Below are 21,341 nucleotides of genomic sequence, written 5' to 3' on the forward strand. Positions count from 1 at the left end.
CAGAAAGAGTTTACTGACCCCATGCTAAAGGCTTAAAGGAACAGCATCAGGAATGGTGTCTTCCCACCGGCCATTGTGGAAATGTTGTAATCTGTAGGCCACTGCGTGGGATACACAGAAGGCCTTGCCTCACTAGTGGGAGTAGGTACTCCTAGCTGAGCATTGCTCCAGACCTAACCAATCACAAAAGCAAGACCTGGAAGGACCAAACTATTCCCAAGTATCTTAACTGCTTCCCAGAACAAAGCTCAAGAATAGGAATAAAAAAGTATCCAGCACCCAGCAAGATAAAACATCTAGCATCCAATCAAAGATTATCAGACATGTCACCACGTAGGAAAACATGACCCATGATGAGAGAAATCAATCAAAATCACCCACAACTGATGCAGATGTTAGAATTAGCAGATAAGGACATTAATAGTTTTGAAATGCATTTCATATGTTTAAAAAGTTAGAGACATGGAAGATATAAAGAAGACACAAATCAAACCTCTACACATGAAAACTAGAATGTATGGGATGAAAATTACGCTGGATGAGGTTAATGGCACATAAGACATTCAGAAGAATGTGCAGAAGAAAAGATTAGTCAAGTTGAAGACACAGCAATAGAAACTATCCAAAATGAAAACACTGAGAGAAAAAAGAATATAAAAAATGAAAAAGGCATCAATGAGTTGTGGGATAATGTTAAAAACTCTAATATAGGTGTAAGTAGAGTTCCCAAAGGAGAAGTGGGGGACAGAAAAAGTATCTGAAGAAATAATGGCTAAAAAAATTTTCAAAATTTGATAAAAAATATAAACCCACAAGAAACTCAGTGAACCCCAAGCACAAGAAACAGGAATAAAATCCCACCAAGGCACATAGTAATCAATTTGATCAAAACAAGTGATAAAGAGAAATTCTTAAAATCAGCCCTCAAAGACATGTTATGTATGTTATGTACAGAGGAAAGACAAAGATGACTGCAGATTTCTCGTTGGAACAATGCAAGCAACATCTTTAAAGTACTGAAAGAAGAAAAAAAGCTGTCAGTCTGGAATTCTATACCCAGCAAGAATATGTTCAAAAACAAAGGCAAAAGTAAAGACATTTCCAGAAATACAAAAGCCAAAAGAATTCTTCACCAGCAAAGCCACACTAAAACAAATGTTACACGAGGTCCTTCACATAGAAGGAAAATGATACCAGATGGAAATTGTTATTTTGTTTTTTTGTTTTTTTTGTGTGAGGAAGATTAGCCCTGAGCTAACATCTGTTGCCAGTCCTCCTCTTTTCTGCTGAGGAAGACTGGCCCTGGGCTAACATCCATGCCCATCTTCCTCCACTTTATATGGGATGCCGCCACAGCAGAGCACACACACTTAACTGCTACGCCACTGGGCCGGCCCCCCAGATGGAAATCTGAATCTATACAAAGGAATGAAGAACACCAGAAGTAGCAACTACTAAGACAAATATATAAGATTATTTTCTTAAAACTTTTTAAAAGGTAAACCAATATCCAGGACCCAACAAGGTAAAATTCAGTGTCTGGCATCCAATCAAAGATTACCAGGCATGCCAAAAAAACATAAATAACAATGTATTGTGGGGTTTATAACATATCTATAAGTAAAAAGTATCATAACAATAGCATTAAGGCCAGGGAATGGGGGGAAATTGGAAATATGCTATTTTAAGTTTCTTATACTGTAGATGAAGTGGTAAAATATTACTTGAAGGTAAACTGTGATAAGTTAAAGACATATACTATAAGACTGAAAGCAACCGCTAAAATAACAAAACAGAAGAATAGCTTATAAGTCAACAAAGAAGATAAAATGGAATCATAAAAAATACTTGATTAATACAGGAGGCACAAAAAGGAAAAGGGAACAAAGAACAAATAGGACAAAACAAAACAAATAGCAAGATGACAGACTTACACCCAACAAGATCAGTAATTGCATTAACTATAAATGGTCTAAACAACCCAATTAAAAGGCAGAGTTTCCCAGATTGAGTAAAGAAAGCAAGACAGACTGCTGCCTACAAGACATGTACTTTATTTATTTATTTATTTTGCTGAGGAAGGTTTGCCCTGAGCTAACATCCGCTGCCAGTCTTCCTCTTTTTGTGTGGGTCACTGCCACAGCATGGCCACTGACAGACAAGTGGTGTAGGTCCGTGCCTGGGGACCGAACCTGGGTTGCCAAAGCAGAGCGCACTGAACTTAACCACTAGGCTACGGGGGCTGGCCCAAGACATGTACTTTAAATAAAAAGACACAAATTGGTTAGAAGGAGAAGGATGGAGAAATATATATAATGCCAACACCAGTCTAAAGAAAGCTAGAGTTGATATATTAATATCATACAAAATAGATTGTAGAGCAAAGAATATTACCAGAGATAAAGGAGTTCATTTCATAATGATAAAGGAAGGAAACAATAATCCTAAACATTTTCTACACCTAACAACAGAGATTCAGAATACATGGAACAAAAAAACTGATAGAACTGCAAGGAAAAATCTTTAAATCCACAATTATAACTAGAGATTTCAGTACCCTTCTCTCAACAATTGATAAAATTTGTAGACAGAAAAAACTAAGGATATAGAAGATTTGAACAACACTATCAACCATCTTGATCTAGTTGACATTTAACACTACCCCCAACAACAGCAGAATCTACATTCTTCTCAAGTACACACGGAACATTTACCAAAATAGACTATATTATGGGTCATAAAACAAGTCTCAAAAATGTAAAAGAATTCAAGTTATACAAAGTATGTTCCCAGACCACAGTGAAATAAAATTAAATTAACCCAGAGGTTTGTTGATGGCAAATCAATTATGGGACATCCATGCAAGAGATTATGGTCTCTTGTTTTAAAAAATGAATTTGGGGGCTGGCCCGGTGGCATAGCGGTTAAGTGCGCACGCTCTACTGCAGCAGTCCGGGGTTTGGATCCTGGGCGTGCACCAACACACTGCTTGTCAAGCCATGCTGTGGCAGCGTCCCATATAAAGTGGAGGAAGATGGGCATGGATGTTAGCCCAGAGCCAGTCTTCCTCAGCAAAAAGAGAATTGGTGACAGATGTTAGCTCAGGGCTAATCTTCCTCTCACACACACACTAAGACAAAAAATGAATTTGGACAATTTGTCCTAATGTGGAGAAGAGTCCCTGATGTATCCTTATAGAATAGTATGCATAATACCCTACTTCATTTATTTTTATTTTTAATGTATATTTTTGTCAATATGTGCTTAGACAGATGTAGAGAATGGAAACTGTATTGCTAACAGGCCCCAACTCAGAGGATGTGCTTGACAGGAGAGGACTCCTCTGTCTAAATTACAGTTCTCTCTAACGTTTGAATTTTTAAAACAAGAAGGTATTTACTTTTGCAGTCAGGTATGGGGAATAAAAAACTGTTAATCTCTGCTTAAAACTGAGCATCTCAGTCAAGGCTCCTCTGGCTCAGATGGAGCCTCTGTGGTGAGACGGGTCAGGCACCCAAGTGTGGAGGGTGTGAGAAAACCGGGACCAGGTATTCCGAAGAAAGAGCTGTGAGAGGCAGCAGTATTTTGTGTGTAGAGCTAAATAAAAAGAAAAGCAAAATTTGGGAGTAAAATGAAAGAAACACACTGAACTCCCAGAGGGTAAGCAGACGGCGAGGACAGCTGGGCCTGGCAGTGTGCTGGTGGGACGTGGGGGCTGGGAAGCAGCTCTTTCCTCATGGGTGTCCTCAGAGCTGATGCTCCTGCCCCTCTTCTCTCCCTTCCAGAGCTGTCTGCATGTCCTGCAGCGTGAAGGTGAGGATCCTGTGGAGTCTGAGCAGGCCTCAGTGTCTGAGGTGTCCTGCAGCCTGACTTGGCTTCTCTGGGGGTGGGGCAAGGGGTACAGAGGCTGTGCTGTCTCCTGTTAGATGATCCCACCTGCAGAGTCACCTCTTCCATCTCCTTCCTCAGGGCAAAATCCATTCCTACACTTTCCAAGACTGTGCAGTTTTTATTTATTTATTTTTTTTATTTATTTTATTTTTTTCCCCCAAAGCCCCAGTAGATAGTTGTATGTCATAGCTGCACATCCTTCTAGTTGCTGTATGTGGGAACGGCCTCAGCATGGCCAGATAAGCAGTGCATCGCTGCCCGCCCGGGATCCAAAGCCGGGCTGCCAGCAGCGGAGCACACGCACTTAACCACTACGCCACGGGGCCAGCCCATTTTGTGCAGTTTTTAAAGACCCTTGTGGGTGGCCTTTTTTTTTTTAAACATTCCATGTTAGTCGGCCGGTGCCAAGAAACCCTTCACTTCCCCTCTGCAAGTCCTAACTTCTGACACTACAGCTTCCTTGAGTGTTTTTGGAGAGGCTCTTGAGCAGTTTGGGGTGTGTGTACATGCAGGTGTGTACAGAGATTAAAAAAACTGTCACATTTAGAAGTATGTCACCCCATTACGGCTCAGCCCAGAAACAAGAATCTGCTTAAGAGGGATTTTTACCACCACTGCTTTCAAACCATGCCACTTGGTCGTGGAAGAACTCCCATCTCATCAGTGTTAAGTATTTACTGCACACGGGGCATGATGCTAGATTCTGTATGGTCCAAAAAGGCACAGTTCCTGCTCTGAGAAGTGCCTGTGTAGATGAGCAGAAGATGCAGTGGGGTATGCAATGAGCCAGGAGGCACATGCTTCAGACATAAGGCAGTGTGTGGAGTGACCTCTAGACTCACCCCTTAGGAAGGAGGACCCGGACACCCACTTCCAAAAAAATTGGCCATGAAAACCCTATGAATAGCAATGGAGCATTGTCTGATAGAGCACCAGAAGGTGACAGGACAGCACACAAAGACCGGGCAAGGTTCTGCTCTGCTCTCCACAGGGGCACTAGGAGTCAGAATCGACTCCATGGCACTAACCACAAGGCATCCCCCTGCTGCCACGCCAGACCAGAGCAGGTGGCCGTTCAGAGGGGTGGCGAGTGTGCCTGAACTGTCTCTGAGGGATGCCTTTGTCCACATCTCCGTGTGTTGTAGATGAAGATGCCTTCTAAGAAGTTTGCACACATCCCTGTTTACACGCTGGGCTTTGAGAGTCCTCAGAGGGTGTCAACTGCCAAAACCACGCCAACGCAGAGGAGAGACGTCTTCCAGTGCGTTCCCTTGCGCTTTGCTGATGTCGCTGTGGTAGTCAGGCACTGGCAGGAACTTGGAGCTGGGATGGGGGTGGGGTTTGCTGGGACACCAGGAGGAAACGGAGATGCGAGGCAGTTGTTCTGAGACACAGGTATCTTGGAGGGCCCTGGGGGCTGAGTAGTGTGAGATGGAAATGATCCAGCTGGTCAGCGCCCAGGACTCAGGTTCCTCTCAAGGAGGAGCTTTTGCCGGGATGAACTTCGCCCAGCATGTTCATTCCAAAACTGTTTGCCTGATGGGGGGACCCCCCTGACAGCCCTCTCCCACCCCAGATCCCTGCAGGGACCTCAGTGGCGGAGCGTGGAGGAGGAGTTCCCACACATCTATACGCATGGCTGCATCTTGAAGGACGTTTGCAGCGACTGCACCAGCTTCGTGGCAGATGTGGTACGCTCCAGCCGCAAGAGTGTGGACGCTCTCAACACCACGCCTCGCCGAGTCCGGCAGACCCAGTCCCTCTACGTCCCTAGCACCTGGACTCTCGACTTTAAGTGAGAGCCCTTGGCCACCCTGGGCCCCTTGCTGGAGGCTTTTCAAGGAGGCCAGGCCTCCAGGGAGGAGCCAGGCTAGTCCTGGACCAGGCTGAGAAACTCCCATCCCGGGGCACAGCCGCCAGCCTGCCCTCCTAAGTGTGCATGTACATATATACATAGTAGATACATTTATATAATATATATACCCACGGCCTATATATTTATATATATGTTTCTGACCCCAGAGTTCCTTTGGGGCCAGGCTCATTCCAGGACCCTCTCCGGGGGAGGCTGTTTCCTCTTGGGATTCCTTGGGCGGGGCAGGGAATGGAATGGGTTTTCTCAGTCAGATAGGAAGGAGGGCAGGTTGGAGGTAGAGCAGAGGATTTCAGATGTTGAGGCTGTGGGGAAGACCCCTGCCCTGTGTTGTTCTCTTCCCCATCCCAGGGATGGAAACACAGCAGCTTCCCCTCCCTGGGTGGACATCCAGGCTGGGCCAGGGTGCCTTGGTCCCCAGGTGGACTGGAGTACCTGCCTGCATCTGCGCTCTCTTAGCAGGGACGTGGGCTGCAGAGGCCCCTGGGAAGCTTCGGAGTAGGCTGAGATTCTCCTGGCGGGCGTCCCAGGCATCCTACCCTTCCATTTGGAAGGTCGGAGGCAGAGCTCGCTGCCTGACCCCTGCCGGGCATCCATGCCCCAGCCATCTGCCACACAGCTGGTGCTGCCATCCTCACACACTCAGAGGTCCAGGGGTGGTGCTGGCCTGAGGGCCCTGGCAATGCTGGTGGTCCTGCTACAGGGAGGAGCTCTGTAAATCTGTACTCACGGCCACTCTTGGCCTAATAAAGATGGTCTCATAGTCTCCCGTCTCAGGTGTGGACTGAGAACTAGCAGCCGCAGCAGTGGGCGCATTCTCCAAGGGCAGAAGCTGGGCTCTGAGGAGCCACCTGCCCTCCAGTGCATAGTCAGGATGCCCATTGCAAGACAGGGGCACTGAGGCGACTCTCTTCCTTGATACCCCACTTCATAATCTGGCCATCTTGGTCCTACGGCCAGCAGGGCTGCAATGTGGGACAGCAGCTCAGCCTGCTGCCTGGGGGACCCTTTGGCCTCATCCCCCAGATCTCTATTCCTGTTCTCTGGGCAGATGATTCCCTCAGGGTTGGCGGGGCGGGTAGCTCCAGCCTACTCTTCAGGAGAATGGTTAGAGGAGCACCTACATGCTCTGCCTGTCCACATGCACCTGGGAGGTGGCTTCTGCTGTCATCCCACCTTACAGATGAGGAAAGTGAGGGTCAAAGAGGCGAAGGAATTCAGCCAAAGATACACAGCTTGCCTGGGATCTCAACCCAGGCCTATCAGACGCCAGGCTCTAAAGCCTGCCACACAGACACAGGCCTGGAGGAGGCCCCGAGGGAGAGGATACTTTCTTCAGCTGGGGTCCAGGACATTCAATTACACAAATTTAGAGCAGCCAGTAAAAACAACCAGCTTCCAGCACTTGTTCTGAGCATGTCATGAGTAGGGAGTTTTATTATTCCCATTTAAAATGAGATAACAGGCAGAGGGGAAGGAACCGCCTGGGCATGTGGCTGGCAGTGAGAAGGCTAGCATCAGTGCAGTCCTCTCTTGGAGCAGATGCTCCTGGGAGGTGAGCACCATTGTCATCAGTCTCCTAATTCCACAGGTGGGGAAATGTGCAGGCCCACACTCCCAGTAGAGGGAGACCAGGGTTCTAATCCACACAGGAGCACTTGGACATGAAAGCCCATCCTGAGACAGCTGGGCTGAGCCGAAAGGGGCCCATACAAGCTTGAAGGTGAAGTCAAGAGGGAGCATTACTGGTGCTTCCTTCTTGCTGCTGGCCTTGCCGCCCACTGACCCCAGGTACAGAAAGCTGTAGGGTCAGCCCACTGAACGAAGCCTGCCTCCACCTCACCTGATTTAGCTCTTAACACATGGAGGTCACTTACTCCAGAACTGTGGAGTAAGTGCCTGATGTGCCTGATGCCACCACATCCCTCACTGTGTCACACGGCTGCTGTCTTGCAGAGTGCAAAGCAGGAAGCAGCTCCAGGCTGATTCTCCCCAAGTTTCCATTTACAGGTGAGACAAGCCTGCATAAATTAGTCACACCACTTGACCAGGGGTGACACAAAATCTAACAACTAGCCTGCCCCTGAACAATCAGAATGGACAGGACTGTGGTGTCCTCAAGGTCCTGCCTATGCTGAGCAAAACCCTTTAGTAGCTGGATTGTGGAAGGGGTGTTCTAGGGGACTCTGGGGGGGGGCGGTGGCTGGAGCAGGTGGGACATATTGGGGGCCTGAGGCAGCCGGTATGTGCCAGCCAGTGTGAAGTACTTCAAGATCCTAGTGACCAGTACAGGCTGACAGACCAGCCATGCACACACATAGACACTCTCTCTTTCTCTCTCTGGAGACTCAACTCCCAACCTAAGTGAGGAACACAGACTTATGGGGGAGAGGAGGTGGGGTGGAGGTCAGAGGAGAGGGATTCCAAAGGTTATGAGCCACCCTGTCCCTGCCATCTCCTCTGGGTCCTTACCAGTGGCCTTCCTCATCTGAACTCTAGAACCACAGACCAGAGTGCAGTTACGTATTCTCTGAGTTCCAGTTTCTTGACCTGTAAAGGGGATCACCCATAGTACTCCCAGTACAGTACCTGGCCTGCCTCCACAGTGAGAGCCATTCCCACACTCAAGGCTGCCCTCTCCTCTTTTGTCACCGTGGGAGGGAACTTCACACTACACCAGATCATCTTGCTCTTGCATTCGGACCTCTGCAGTGCAGGGGTTCTCAATGCTGCCTGCACATTTTAATCCCCTAGAGAGCTTTTTTTTTTTTTTGACTTTTTGTGTGTGTGTGTGAGGAAGATTAACCCTGAGCTAACATCCGATGCCAATCCTCCTCTTTTTGCTGAGGAAGACTGGCCTTGAGCTAACATCTGTGCCCATCTTCCTCTACTTTATATGGGATGCCGCCACAGCATGGCTTGACAAGCAGTGCATCAGTGCGTGCCAGGGATCCGAACCTGAGAACCCCGGGCTGCCTCAGCAGAGGGCATGCTCTAACCCCTGAGGCACCCCGCCCCTGGAGAGGTTTTAAAAAATATCAATGCCGGACCCACCCCGGAACATCTAGGAGTGAGTCCTTGATCTTTATTGCAAACATCTCCCCAGGAGGTTATGACACACAGTAAATAAGGGTGGCGAGCCTCCACCTTAGACCACGGATTCCCATACTAGATGCACAGGAGAATCACCTGGGGCGCATTAATGACAATAAAAAGCAAACCCACAGGATGGCCCTTAAGATTCAGTTCCAGTCTATCCCGGGGAGGGGGTCCTCCAGAAATCCGCAGCTCTGGGAAGCTCCTCGGTTTGGGTGCGCTCACTTATAATAAGGAGGAACTGTGCCGCCTGCATCCGCGGAGGCAGGCTGAGAGGAGTCCAGGCAGGGCGTGCAGAGCGGGCACTGGGGCCCTCCAGGTCTCAGCGGTCACCTGCTCACTGCCACCGGGGACGCCTCGCGGCAGCGCACCCACCTGCGCGCAACCCTCCTCACCCGGCCCCACCTGTGTGTCCCTCCCGCCCCGCCGGCGCGCCCTCGGAGAACAGGGTCTAGGACCCAGTGTGGGTGGCTCGGAGCCCGCGCACTTCCCGCCCCATCCCAGCCGGTCCTCTGCGGCCAGCACGCCTCCCGAAGACCCGCAGACACCCGCCGCGCGAGGGCACCCAACTCGCGCGAGAACTCTCCCGGACCTGCCGGCACCTTCTCCGATGCTAGCGGTGACGGAGAGGAAGTTCCGGAGAGCCGCAGCGCGCAGACGCGACACGCCAGCCTCGCGCCAGCGCGCCGTAAGTGCGCAGGCGCGCCGATCGCTCTCTTTTCTGCTCTTCTCCTCTCTCCAGACGTCAGAGGCCGTTGGGCTCTATGTCGCGCCGGGCCCTCCGGAGGCTGCGGGGGGAACAGCGCGGCCAGGAGCCCCTCGGGCCCGGCGCCCTGCAGTTTGTCCTCCGTGATGATGATGATGCGGAAGAAGAAGGCCCAAAGCGGGGGCCAGATGGCCGGCGCCCCCGGGGCTCGGGAAAGGAGGGCGTCCGAGTCAACAACCGGTTCGAGCTGGTGAGAAGTGGGGCTGCCTGGGGTGGGGGGCGGCGGGGTGATGGGGGGGCGGTGTGCGAGCCGGGCCTGCCCGGGGCGGGGCTGTTACGTCATGGGGCGGGGCGACACGGGTCTGGGGTGCCCCGGGGAGGGCGGGGCGCGCGGAGTGGGCGGTGGCATGAAGTCATGGGGCAGAGCGAGGCAGTGGGTGGGGTTACGTTGGGTTCGGGCTGCGGTGTGGGGGGCGGGGCCGTACGTCCAGGGGCGGGGCGGGGGGGTCGTGCCTTCGAGGAGGGCACAGTGGGCGGGGCGGGGTGAGGGGTCCGGGCTGCAGCGGAGTGGGCGTGGTCGTGACGTCGAGGGGGCGGCCCCGCAGGGCGGTGGGCGGGACTTCACACGAGGGTCCGGGCTGCAGTTGAGTGGGCGTGGTCGTGACGTCGAGGGGCGGGCCCGCAGCGCGGTGGGCGGAGCTTCACTCCCAGCGTCTGAGGGTCGTTTCCCTTGATTTCAGAGCGTTGCGGGGCCTTGGCACACGTTCTCGTTTACTCCTCACAAGCCAGAACTTAGTGTCCCCTCACCCAGATGTCTGGCACAGAGGCATAACACGGTAGATGCGAATTGAAGGAATGAATGCCCACTGGGGACTCCATCTGCAATTTTGCATGTGCGTGCCTGTCTTATTCTCGCCTCTCTGACCTCCCTGTGCAGGCAGGTAACCTGTCTGTTTTGCTCACCTTGTGTCCCCAGCACCATGTACCCAACGCATAGTAGGGACTCAGTGCCTCTGTGCCGAATGGTCGAATGAATAGCAGTAGGTCTGAAGATCGTGGAGAAAGCTGCGACCCTTTGTAAGCCTTCTCTTGGTCTCACAGTTGCTCCCAGCTTTATATGAAGTTGACAGGTGAAGCAGCCCGTCATAAGACGGTGGGGAGTGAGGGCCGCCAGCTTGGGAGTTTGTGTAGAGACTGTTGACTTTCCCTGGTGAAGTAAGAGACAGCCGGCCTCACCTGTGGTCTCTGGTGGAGGTGTCAGTGACGTTCCTTGGAATTTTCCATACTCTCTGCTGTCTCTTCTGATTCTCAGATGGAAAGTAACTCCCTTTCCTCTGTTCTGTTTCTTGTTATTTCTTTCTTTTTAACTTTTTTTAAGGAAAATGTCAAACATATACAAAAATAGAGTACTGTGGGGGATGTGCCCATCACCCAACTCCCACAATTACTGACCCATAGCCAGTCTTGTCTCCCCAATTCTTCCATCACGTGGTTTGTCCTTAGATTTGCCAGTTATTTTTCTTGCCTCTCGAAACACCCCAGTCTTCTTTCCCGTCTTCCTTGTTAACAGGCTGAAATCAGTTTGTGCTGAAGTCAGCCATTTTCATGGACTTTTTATTGGGTGGTGCTTTCTCCCTCTTCCCATACCTTCCAGGTTTAGTCTTTAACAGCAGGAACTGTTGTTTCAAGGACATTTACATGTTCTAGGTACTGCTGCTGTGTCATGTGGTTCTCACAGTCTGAGAAGGAGGTCCTATTGTTCCCATTGTACAAATGAGGTAGTAAGTGACACCTGCAATGTAAATCTAGGCTTTCTGATTTAAAACTTGTACTCTTAGCTATGCCGTGATATTTGTCTCTGAAGCAAACTTCAGGTTCCTGCTGAAGAAGAAAGGAGGATAAATGGACAGGGGGGCAGGGTGTTTGAGAAAAATGAAAAAAATGGCAGGTGATTATGTATGTGAGTGGAGAAAAAGGATGCTGCTGTGGACCTCCCTGTGACGTCAGTCAGTTCAGAGGGCCCCAAGGGCTGTAGTGCTCAGGGCTTTACCAGTGTGTCCCCTCTGCTCTCCGACGGGATATTGATATCGCCAGCTCAGACATCCTCCCTGCTCTCTGGATTTGTACCTCCAACTCAGCATCTGTCTCCTCTTAGGTGTCTCATAGACGTCTCAAACTCAGTGTGTCCAAACGTTAACTGTCCTTCTGCCTCCCTCAGCCTTCCTTGTCTCTGCTGAAGGCGTCTCCATTCTTCCTGTTGCCAAGGTCAGCAGCCCGGAAGGCATCCCTAATTTTCTTTCTCTCACATGCTACATGCACACTATTGGGAAGGCCTGTGGTGGCTCCAGGTACAGCCCCTTAAGCGTGACCATTGCCTCTGGCCTGGATCATCGCCATCCTCCTACCCTGTCCCACTTCTGCTCCTGTTCCTGCGCAGTCTGTCTGAATGCAGCGGCCACAGTGGTCCCATTAGGCACACGTCTGATCTCAGCTCTGATTGCCTCACAACCCCCAGTGGCCCCAGGCTCGCCAGTCGGCCCCGTGAGCTCACCCACCTCATGTCTTTCTGATCTTGCTCCCCCTGCTTCAGCCACACTGGCCTCCCTGTACTGTCCCCTCTGTCTGGAACGCCTTGTCTTCAGATGTCACGTGGCTCCCTCCTTCTCCTCCCTCAGGCTTTGCTCACACGTCGCCTTCTCAGTCTTGCCTACCCTTCTCACTTGATTTAAGACTACAGTCACTCCTGTACTCCCATCCCCTTTCTTCTGGTCTTTCTCCTTTTTCCCTGGCAATTATCACAAAATATACCATACGAATTACCTGTGTGTTCTTTTTATTTTGTGTTGCTTGTCTCCCACTACTGGAGTGTAAGTTTTGTGAGAACAGAGACTTTGCTGTTCCCTAACATGTTCTCACCGAGTCTGACACCCAGTAGGTAGGCAGAAAAGTGGCTGCATGAGTCAGCGTTTCCTCTAAGAAGACCAGCAGTTACTGTCTCCAGCCCGAGTGTATGCACACAAGCTTTGGGGTCAGAACAACCTGGGTTTGAATCCTGGCTCCACTTCTTCATAGCTGTGAACACTTGGAGGAGATACCTAACGTAAGCTTCGTTTTCCCTGTTTCTTGAGGATGATCTTATTTACCTCACGGGGTTGTCATGAGGAATGAAAGAACTAACATGTGCAGCCTTTAGCCCATGCTGGGCACGTGCACAGCACCCAGCGAATGTAGATATTAACAGTGTTGAAAAGCAAGAGAAGGGTGCAGCAGAACTTAAGTAGAGACACGTCACCCTAAGTGGTTTACTTAGAAACGTTTCTAGGGGCCACTGATGCTCTCCTGGGGAGAGGGAAGCAGAGCAGGAAGACACCCTCCTTTGTTACTTTATGGCTTTGACTGTCCTTGTTGCTGGCTCTTGGGTGAATTTCTTTGGCCTTAGATTAGAAATCATCTTTCCTACTTCATTCAGAGTGGTTTTCAAAATCAACTTTATTGAAGTATAATTTACATATAATAAATGCATCTGTTCTAAGTGTCTAGTTTGAGTTTTGCAGCTTAACATACTGTGCAGCCATTAAAAGTGATGTTGCAGAATAGAACGTCCTAGTATTTTTTGGGCCAAGGACCACTTTGACAACTTGATAAAAATCACATAAGCAGACTTTTAAAAACTATCAGAATTTGTTCTATAGCATTGAAAAATTTTCCCTCTAAGTAAGGAAGATCCATCTTTTACAAAGAATTATGTCTGTCTCTCTGTTTTCACGTACCGTATGTGGCCATTCCCTGAAAGTAATTGAAATAAATCTAGGGACTGGCCGGTGGTGCAGCGGTTAAGTTTGAGCGTTCTGCTTTGGCAGCCTGGGGTTTGCTGGTTCGGATCCTGAGTGTGGACCTACTCACCACTCATCAAGCCATGCTGAGGCGGCATCCCACATAGAAGAGCTAGAAGGACCTACAACTCTGTACTGGGGCTTTGGGGAGGAAAAAAAAACAAGATTGGCAACAGATGCTAGCTCAGGGCCAATCTTCCTCAAAAACAAAATAAATCCAAATTATGAAATTAAATAAGAAACAGACTTCTTCCAAAATAAGTTTCAGTGATCAAGCTGCTATTGTTTGGCTGAAATAAGGACTTGAAATTGTTCAGTGATCTTTGACTTGCCAACACAGGTGTCATCTATATCTTTAATATCCAATTGACTTTGATCCTTTATTTTAGTGATAGCAAGAGCAAAAACCCCAGATTCACATTCACAGAAGCATTTAATAACAGATGGTATTGGAACTATAGCTTTTTTCGCTGGTCAAGGGCAAATTTGGTCAAGGATTACCATAATTTTCTAAGATTCTTCAGGTTAAAATCACCTTACATCATTTCTTTTGTCCTCGAGTCTGTGAGACTATCTTCAGCAAAGTTGGCATCATTAATACTACTTTGAGCAAGGAAAGAATTATGAATCCATATTCCAGTTGTGAAGTTAAATGAACAGTGAAAAAAGAAATGTCTGCTGTGTTTCCAGATTTCTGCCAGTTTCTACTGACAGACAAATAGATGAGGTTTTGTCATTCTTGACTGCAGACTGTAGAAGCACTTCCTCCAGTAATGTAAAGTGTTAATGGCTTCCCTCTTTTAAAGAGACAACTCCTTTTTTTTCCTTTTTTTCCGGCAGCACCTTTAGATAGGCTAAATTGAAAGGCTTATTTTTATAGAGCCAAAAACAATCTCTAAATAAACCAAGCAGTGCATAAATAAAAACAAAAGTAAGATTTCTACTTCCAGCCATGGTAGAATAATTAGTACTAGAATAGCCTTCTTGCCGTGAACGACTATAAAACTGGGCAAAAGATGTGAAGTAACTGTTTTCAGATATTAGACAAGAAGCAGTGCAGGTCTGTGATCCTGAGAGAAGAGGAACAGCGGGAGCCCACTGACCAGCCTTTCTGCCTGGAGGCACTTTTCAGAGAGCAGCACTGGGAGGAGAGCTCAAGAGAACGTGGTCGTGGCACCGAACTGAGGAGACAAATTCGACCTTGGGTCCACTGAGGGGCCGGAGTTCATGGGCCAGGGTGCTGGAGAGAAGGAGTTCCAGAAGTCTGCTTTGAGTTTTGAGCGCCGTACTAAGCTATGTTGAGCAAAGAACCACCACAGGGGAAAGGACAGCTCCTAAGACCTATGAGATTAACTAGGACTAGAGCTCACAGGGTCTGAGAGACGTTCACTTCTGACCAGCCATAATGGAGGGACCTCACTGAAGAGCCTGAGTGTCCAGTAGAGGCTTCAGAAAGGCCGCTCCTTAGGAGAAGGGCGAAAGTAACCCTGCAATGAAGAATGCTCTAGACCTGTCTTAAGAGAGCTTAAAAATTGGTGCTGGCCGTGTGGTCTAGTGGTTAAGTTCGGTGCGCTCTGCCTCGATGGACTGGGTTCACAGGTTTAGATCCCGGTGTGGACCTACACTGCTCATCAGCCATGCTGTGGCAGTGACCCACATACAAAATAGAGGAAGATTGGCACAGATGTTAGCTTAGGGCCAATCTTCCTCACCAAAAAAAGAGGAGGCTAGATCCGGCCCCGTGGCTTAGCGGTTAAGTGCTCGCACTCCGCTGCTGGTGGCCCGGGTTCGGATCCCGGGCGTGTACTGACGCGCCGCTTCTCCGGCCGTGCTGAGGCCGCGTCCCACATACAGAAACTAGAAGGATGTGCAGCTATGACATACAACTATCTACTGGGGCTTTGGGGGGAAAAATAAATAAAATCATTAAAAAAAAAAAAAAGAGGAGGCTTGGCAACAGATGTTAGCTCAGGGGAATCTTCCTCAGCAAAAAAAAAAAACAAAACTTAAAAACAAGTTTTGAAGGGATTGTCCTAACATATAAGTAAATTAACTGCCTGGCTAAATAAATGTCAGCACTCTCTTAAGGAAAAGGACAACAATCCAGTCATTCAGCAGTGTAGCATCACTACATGGAGCACACTGGGGGAAACCACCACGCATGCAGAGGAGCAGGAGAATGTGACTCATAACCACCTGGAAATGACAGATGCTAAATTAGATGCAAGCCTAAGATAGCACGTAAATGTATTCAGGATTTAAAGAAAATCATGAACATAATGAGGGAAAACAGAGAATCTCAATAGAGAAGTAGAAACTATAAACGGCAAATTCTAGAAATGAAAAATATAATATCTGAAATGAATAATGCACTTGATTGTCTAGGGCAAATTCTAGAAATGGAAAATATAATATCTGAAATGAATAATGCACTTGATTGTCTTAATAGCAGATTAGACACTAGAGAAGAAAAGATCAGTGATCTTGAAGTTAGAGCAAAGAAACTATCCAGAAATGGGAAAAAATGCTGGGAAAAAATAGAGTCTCCGTACTCTGTAGGACAGTATGAGGCAGTCTGATGTGTCTGTAATTGTTGTAGCAGAATACAAGAAGAGAGACATTGGGCAGAAGAAGTAATTGATGAAACGGTAGAAAAATCCCCAAATTTGACATAAAAAAAACCCCACAGGTCCAAAAAGTTTAACAAACCCCCAGCAGGATAAACATAAAGAAAACCACAGCAAGGTGAATCATAAATTGCTGAAAACCAGTGGTGAAGAAAAATCATAAAAGTAGCTGGAGAAAAGAGTCATGTTATCTACAGGGAAACGGTAAGAATAATCGCTGATTTGTCATCAGATACAAAGCAAGGCAGAAGACAGTGGAGCATCTTTAAAGTGCTGGAAGAAAAACTTAACCTGAGGTTCTATATCCAGTGAAGTATTTTCCAAAAGTGAACAGGAAATAAAGATATTTTTATATAGACGAAAGCTGAGAAAATTCATTGTGTAGGACAAAAGCCCTACAATAAAAGAAATATTAAAGGAAATTTTTTATTCTGAAGGAAAATAATGCCAGATAGAAATGTGGATGTATGTGAAGGAATGCAGAGTGCTGGAAATGGTAAATATTAGGGTAAATAAACAATGACCCTAGTTTTTAAATTTCTTTAAAAGATAGTTGGCTGTTTAAAGCAAAAAAGAGTTTATTGTTGGGTTTGTAATATATAGAAATAAAATATGTGACAACAGTGGTACTAAGGAGGAAGAGGAATGTGGAAATATGCTGTTGTAGGGTTTTGCTGTTTTATGTGAACTGATGCAATATTTCATAAAAGATGCTCACTGTAAACCCTATAAAACAGAAAGACATAGGTATTGGCATAAATGTATACAAATAGATCAACACAGGAGAATTGATAATTCAGAAATGGATTGATGCTTATAGTCAATTGAATTTCTTTTCAAAGGCAGTTCAGTGGGGAAGATATCTCTGTAACAAATGATGCTGGAATAACAGGATGTCTGTGTCGAAAAAATGAACTTCCCCCCATTAACCCACACACACAGAATAATGTATTCAAGATGAACCATACATCCACACATTGAAACTATTAATGCCTTTAGAAGAAAATGTGGGAGAATATCTTTGTGACCGTGGGGTAGGCCAAGATTTCTTAGGATGGGTCCAGAAAGCACTAACTAATCGTAAAAAAGGTTCGATAAAGTGGACTTTGTCAAAATTTAAAACTTCTCTGCTCATCAAAAGATGTAGTTAGGGGGCCGGCCCGGTGGCGCCAGTGGTTAAGTGCTCGCGCTTATGCTGCGGCAGCCCGGGGTTCCCCGGTTCGGATCCTGGGCGCGCACCGACGGGCACCGATGCACTGCTTGTTGAGCCATGCTGTGGTGGCGTCCCATATAAAGCGGAGGAAGATGGGCACGGATGTTAGCCCAGGGCCAGTCTTCCTCAGCAAAAAGAGGAGGATTGGCAGATGTTAGCTTAGGCCGATCTTCCTCATACACACGCACGAAAAGATGTAGTTAAGAAAATGAATAGACAAGCCACAGACTGGAAGAAAGAGATCACAAAACCTACATGACAAAGGTCTTGTGTCTGGAGTACGTGAACAACTCTTACAAGTCAGTAATGTCAGCCCGATTTTAAAATGTGCCGAAGGTTTGAATAGGCATTTCACGGAGGAATGGCCAATACACACACAAAAAAGTACTCAACATTATTAGTCAAACGGTAAATGTCAGTTAGAATTGTAATACAATACTACTGTACACCCACTAGAATGACCAAAATTAGAAATACTGACAACACCAAATAATGCGAGTGTGGAGTGAGCAGAGAGCGTGAAGTCATACAGCCACTTTGGAAATATATACCTTATAACCCAATAATTCCACTTCTGTGTACTTACCCAACAGACTTCTACATAAATGTTCACAGCAGCTTTATTCATAATAGCCCCAAACAGGGAACAACTAAATGACTTCATCTGGCGTGGTGTATCCATACAAAGGAATACTAGTAACTAGTAACGAGGAACTAACCATTAACAGGCAACAACGAGATGAACCCCAGAAACATTACAGTGTGTGAGTGTAGCTAGACACAAAAGAAGACGTACCCTGTGATTCTGTTTGCCTAAGTTCTAGGATAGGCAAAAATCATCTAGGGTGAAAAAAATTTTAGTGTGTGCCAGGGTCAGTGGGAGGCCTCACTGGGGAATGGTATGTGGCATGTATTTCTGTGGTAATCGGAGTGTTTTATATCTTGATAAGAGTGTGGGTTACATGTATGCAATTGCCAAACTCTTGTACTATACATTCATTTCAAGATATGTAAATTATACCTCAGTTTTTTAAAAAAAATTCAGCTTCCTCCTTCCCCTCCCTCCCAAAAATATAAAACTCCTGTGGAGTGTTCAGAAAAATGTTCATCAAGCCTTGTCCTAGAGAATTCTTGAGAGCATATGTGTAGTAGACAAGAACCTTTTAAAATTGTTACCCGTTTGAGACCTTGAAACTGATGAAGGTAACGGCTTTTGGATAGCATCTAAGATTTATCTCAGGATAGTGGACCAAATCTTTCCATGCTGGGGCATGCCAATATAGATAGCAATGAATCATGCATCGTCAGCAAAACTCTCCACTAAAGAAACAGAACGGGCTATGTCATCAGAATCTCCACAAGTGTGCATAGAGTCAGAACTTTTCTTTCCGTTGAAATTGAGCTTGGCATAGAGCTTGTTATGAATTTGAATTTCTCAAAGTTTCCAAAAGAGGCAAAATAAGATATATTTTTTTAAGGAAGTCAGTGTGACCTAATAAAGGTAAACCAGCCCCCAGCTGCACTGTGAAGCACTGGTGGCACCATTTGGTTGAATGCTGGAGAAGCTGTTGGTGCCAGTTCCTCCATGACCCCCCATAGTCTAGAGGAAGTGTCCCCAGGAGGCCTGTTCCATTTTCTTGCTTTGCTCCAATATCTAAACCACCAGACCACATCTGGGCCCCTGGCTTCACCAGTGCTGCCACGCAGAAGAAGGCATCCGTGATAGGAACCACTGTGATGTAATTAGTGGTGTTGGGACAGACTGTGTTGGTAGAATTCCAGCATCTGCAAATCAGATGCTCTTTGTATGTATGGAGGGGCCGGCCTGGTGGTGTAGCAGTTAAGTTCGTGTGCTCTGCTTCAGTGGCCCGGGGTTGGCAGGTTTGGATCCCTGCCGCAGACCTACGCACCGCTTGTCAAGCCATGCTGTGGCGGCGTCCCATATGAAGTAAAAGAGCGTTGGCAACAGGTGTTAGCTCAGGGCCAGTCTTCCTCACACACACACACACACACAAGATGTAGGATTTGCTAGGCAGACAAGCATAATATACTCCTGAGTTTTATCTTTGCCACGTGGAAATCTCCACTGGTGAAGAAACAAAATCAAAGAATACAAAAACTTGTTCCTGGTCTCTTCTTTGATACTCTCTGGCTGAGACCACAGGCCCAGTGGGGACAATTAATGAAAAATCACCAAGTACAGCATGATCCCAATTTTACTTTTAAAATTATTTCAAGGTTGTGGGGATTAGAGTAGATGTTATATTTATTTTTTGAGCTTTATATTTTTCATATGTTCTAAATTGAACACGTAGTTTTTTTGTGTGTGTGTGAGGAAGATCAGCCCTGAACTAACATCCATGCCAATCCTCCTCTTTCTGCTGAGGAAGACTGGCCCTGGGCTAACGTCCATGCCCATCTTCCTCTACCTTATGTGGGACGCCGCCACAGCATGGCCTGGCAAGCGGTGCGTCAGTGTGCGCCCGGGATCCGAACCCGGGCCAGCAGCAGCGGAGCGCGGGCACTCAACCGCTACACCACGGGGCCGGCCCTGAACGTGTAGTTTTTTGTTGTCGTTATTGAGGTCATATTGGTTTATAACATTTTGTGATTTCAGGTGTACGTTATTATGTATCAGTTTCTGTATAGACTGCATCGTGCTCACCACCAATAGTCTAGTTTTTATCTGTCACCATACATGTATGACCCTTCACCCCTTTCGCCTACCACCCAACCCCCCTCCCCTCTGGTAACCACTAATCTGTTCTCTTTATTCCATATGTTTGTTTATCTTCCACATATGAGTGAGGTCATATGATGTTTGTCTTTCTGTGTCTGGCTTATTTTGCTTAACATAATACCCTCAAGATCCATCCATGGGGCCAGCCCCCTGGCTTAGCGGTTGAGTGCGTGCGCTCCACTACTGGCGGCCTGGGTTCGGTTCCTGGGCACACATTGACGCACCGTTTGTCTGGCCATCCTGAGGCGGCGTCCCACATACAGCAACTAGCAGGATGTGCAACTACAACGTACAACTATCTACTGGGGCTTTGGGGAGAAAAAGGGAAAAAGAAGGAGGAGGATTGGCAATAGATGTTAGCTCAGGGCCGATCTTCCTCAGCAAAAAGAGGAAGATTGGCATGGATGTTGGCTCAGGGCTGATCTTCCTCACCAAAAAAAGAAAAAAAAAGATCCATCTATGTTGTTGCAAGTGGGACGATTTTCTCTTTTTTTATGACTAAGTAGTATTCCATCGCATATATATTTGCTACATCTTGTTTATCCAGTTATCAGTTGATGGGCACTTGAGTTGCTTCCGCGTCTTGGCTGTTGTGAATAATGATGCAGTGAACATAGGGGTGCATAGATCTCTTTGTATTGTTGATTTTCAGTTCTTTAGAAAAAATACCCAGTAGTGGGATTGCTGGATTGTGTGGTATTTCTGTTTTTAATTTTTTGAGATATGTCCATATTGTTTTCCATAGTGGCTGCACCAGTTTGCGTTCCCACCAGCAGTGTATGAGGGTTCCCTTTTCTCCACATCCTCTCCAATACTTATTGTTTCTCATCTTGTTAATTATAGCCATTCTGACAGGAGTGAGGTCATACCTCATTGTAGTTTTGATTTGCGTTTCCCTAATAATTAGCGACGTTGAACATCTTTTCATGTGCCTGTTGGCCACCTGCGTATCTTCTTTGGAAAAATATCTATTCTTATCCTCTGCCCATCTTTTGATTGGGTTGTTTGTCTTTTTGTTGTTGAGTTGTACATGTCTTTTATATATTTTGGAGATTAACTCCTTGTCGGGTTTATGATTTGCAAATATTTTCTCTCAGCTGGTAGGTTGTCTTTTCGTTTTGTTCGTGACTTCCTTTGCCTTGCAGAAGCTTTTTAGTCTGGTGTAGTCCTATTTGTTTATTTTTTCTTTTGTTTCCCTTGCCTGAGTATATTTGGTATTTGAAAAGATGTTGTGAACACCGATGTCAAAGAATGTACTGCCTATATTTTCTTCTAGGAGTTTTATGGTTTCAGGACTTACGTTCAAGTCTTTAATCCATTTTGAGTTAATTTTTGTGTATGGTGTAAGATAATGGTCTACTT

The 21,341-nt window shown here is 46.9% G+C and overlaps 2 protein-coding genes across 7 annotated transcripts in view; both read left to right on the forward strand.

Moving 5' to 3' along the window:
* SPIRE2 (spire type actin nucleation factor 2) overlaps positions 1-6,524 on the forward strand; it is a 34,062-nt gene extending 27,538 nt beyond the window's left edge. Inside the window, exons 13-15 of one of the 4 annotated variants that reach the window (XM_058528525.1) lie at positions 3,786-3,813; positions 5,037-5,152; positions 5,468-6,524. In XM_058528525.1, coding sequence (XP_058384508.1) covers positions 3,786-3,813; positions 5,037-5,152; positions 5,468-5,690 — 367 coding nt within the window. In that variant the 3' untranslated portion in view covers positions 5,691-6,524. Of the gene's footprint in view, positions 1-3; positions 2,299-3,785; positions 3,814-5,036; positions 5,153-5,467 lie in introns of those variants that run through there. The other 3 variants (XM_058528526.1, XM_058528529.1, XM_058528527.1) reach the window with 3 other exon arrangements.
* Positions 6,525-9,537: 3,013 nt separating this feature from the next.
* TCF25 (transcription factor 25) overlaps positions 9,538-21,341 on the forward strand; it is a 42,933-nt gene continuing 31,129 nt past the window's right edge. For all 3 annotated transcript variants that reach the window (XM_058528530.1, XM_058528531.1, XM_058528532.1), the window contains exon 1: positions 9,538-9,816. In XM_058528530.1, the coding sequence (XP_058384513.1) occupies positions 9,625-9,816 (192 nt within the window). In that variant the 5' untranslated portion in view covers positions 9,538-9,624. The remainder of the gene's footprint in view (positions 9,817-21,341) is intronic.

Source organism: Diceros bicornis, chromosome 32 (genome assembly GCF_020826845.1).
Source record: "Diceros bicornis minor isolate mBicDic1 chromosome 32, mDicBic1.mat.cur, whole genome shotgun sequence".
In the NCBI taxonomy this organism is placed as follows: domain Eukaryota; kingdom Metazoa; phylum Chordata; class Mammalia; order Perissodactyla; family Rhinocerotidae; genus Diceros; species Diceros bicornis.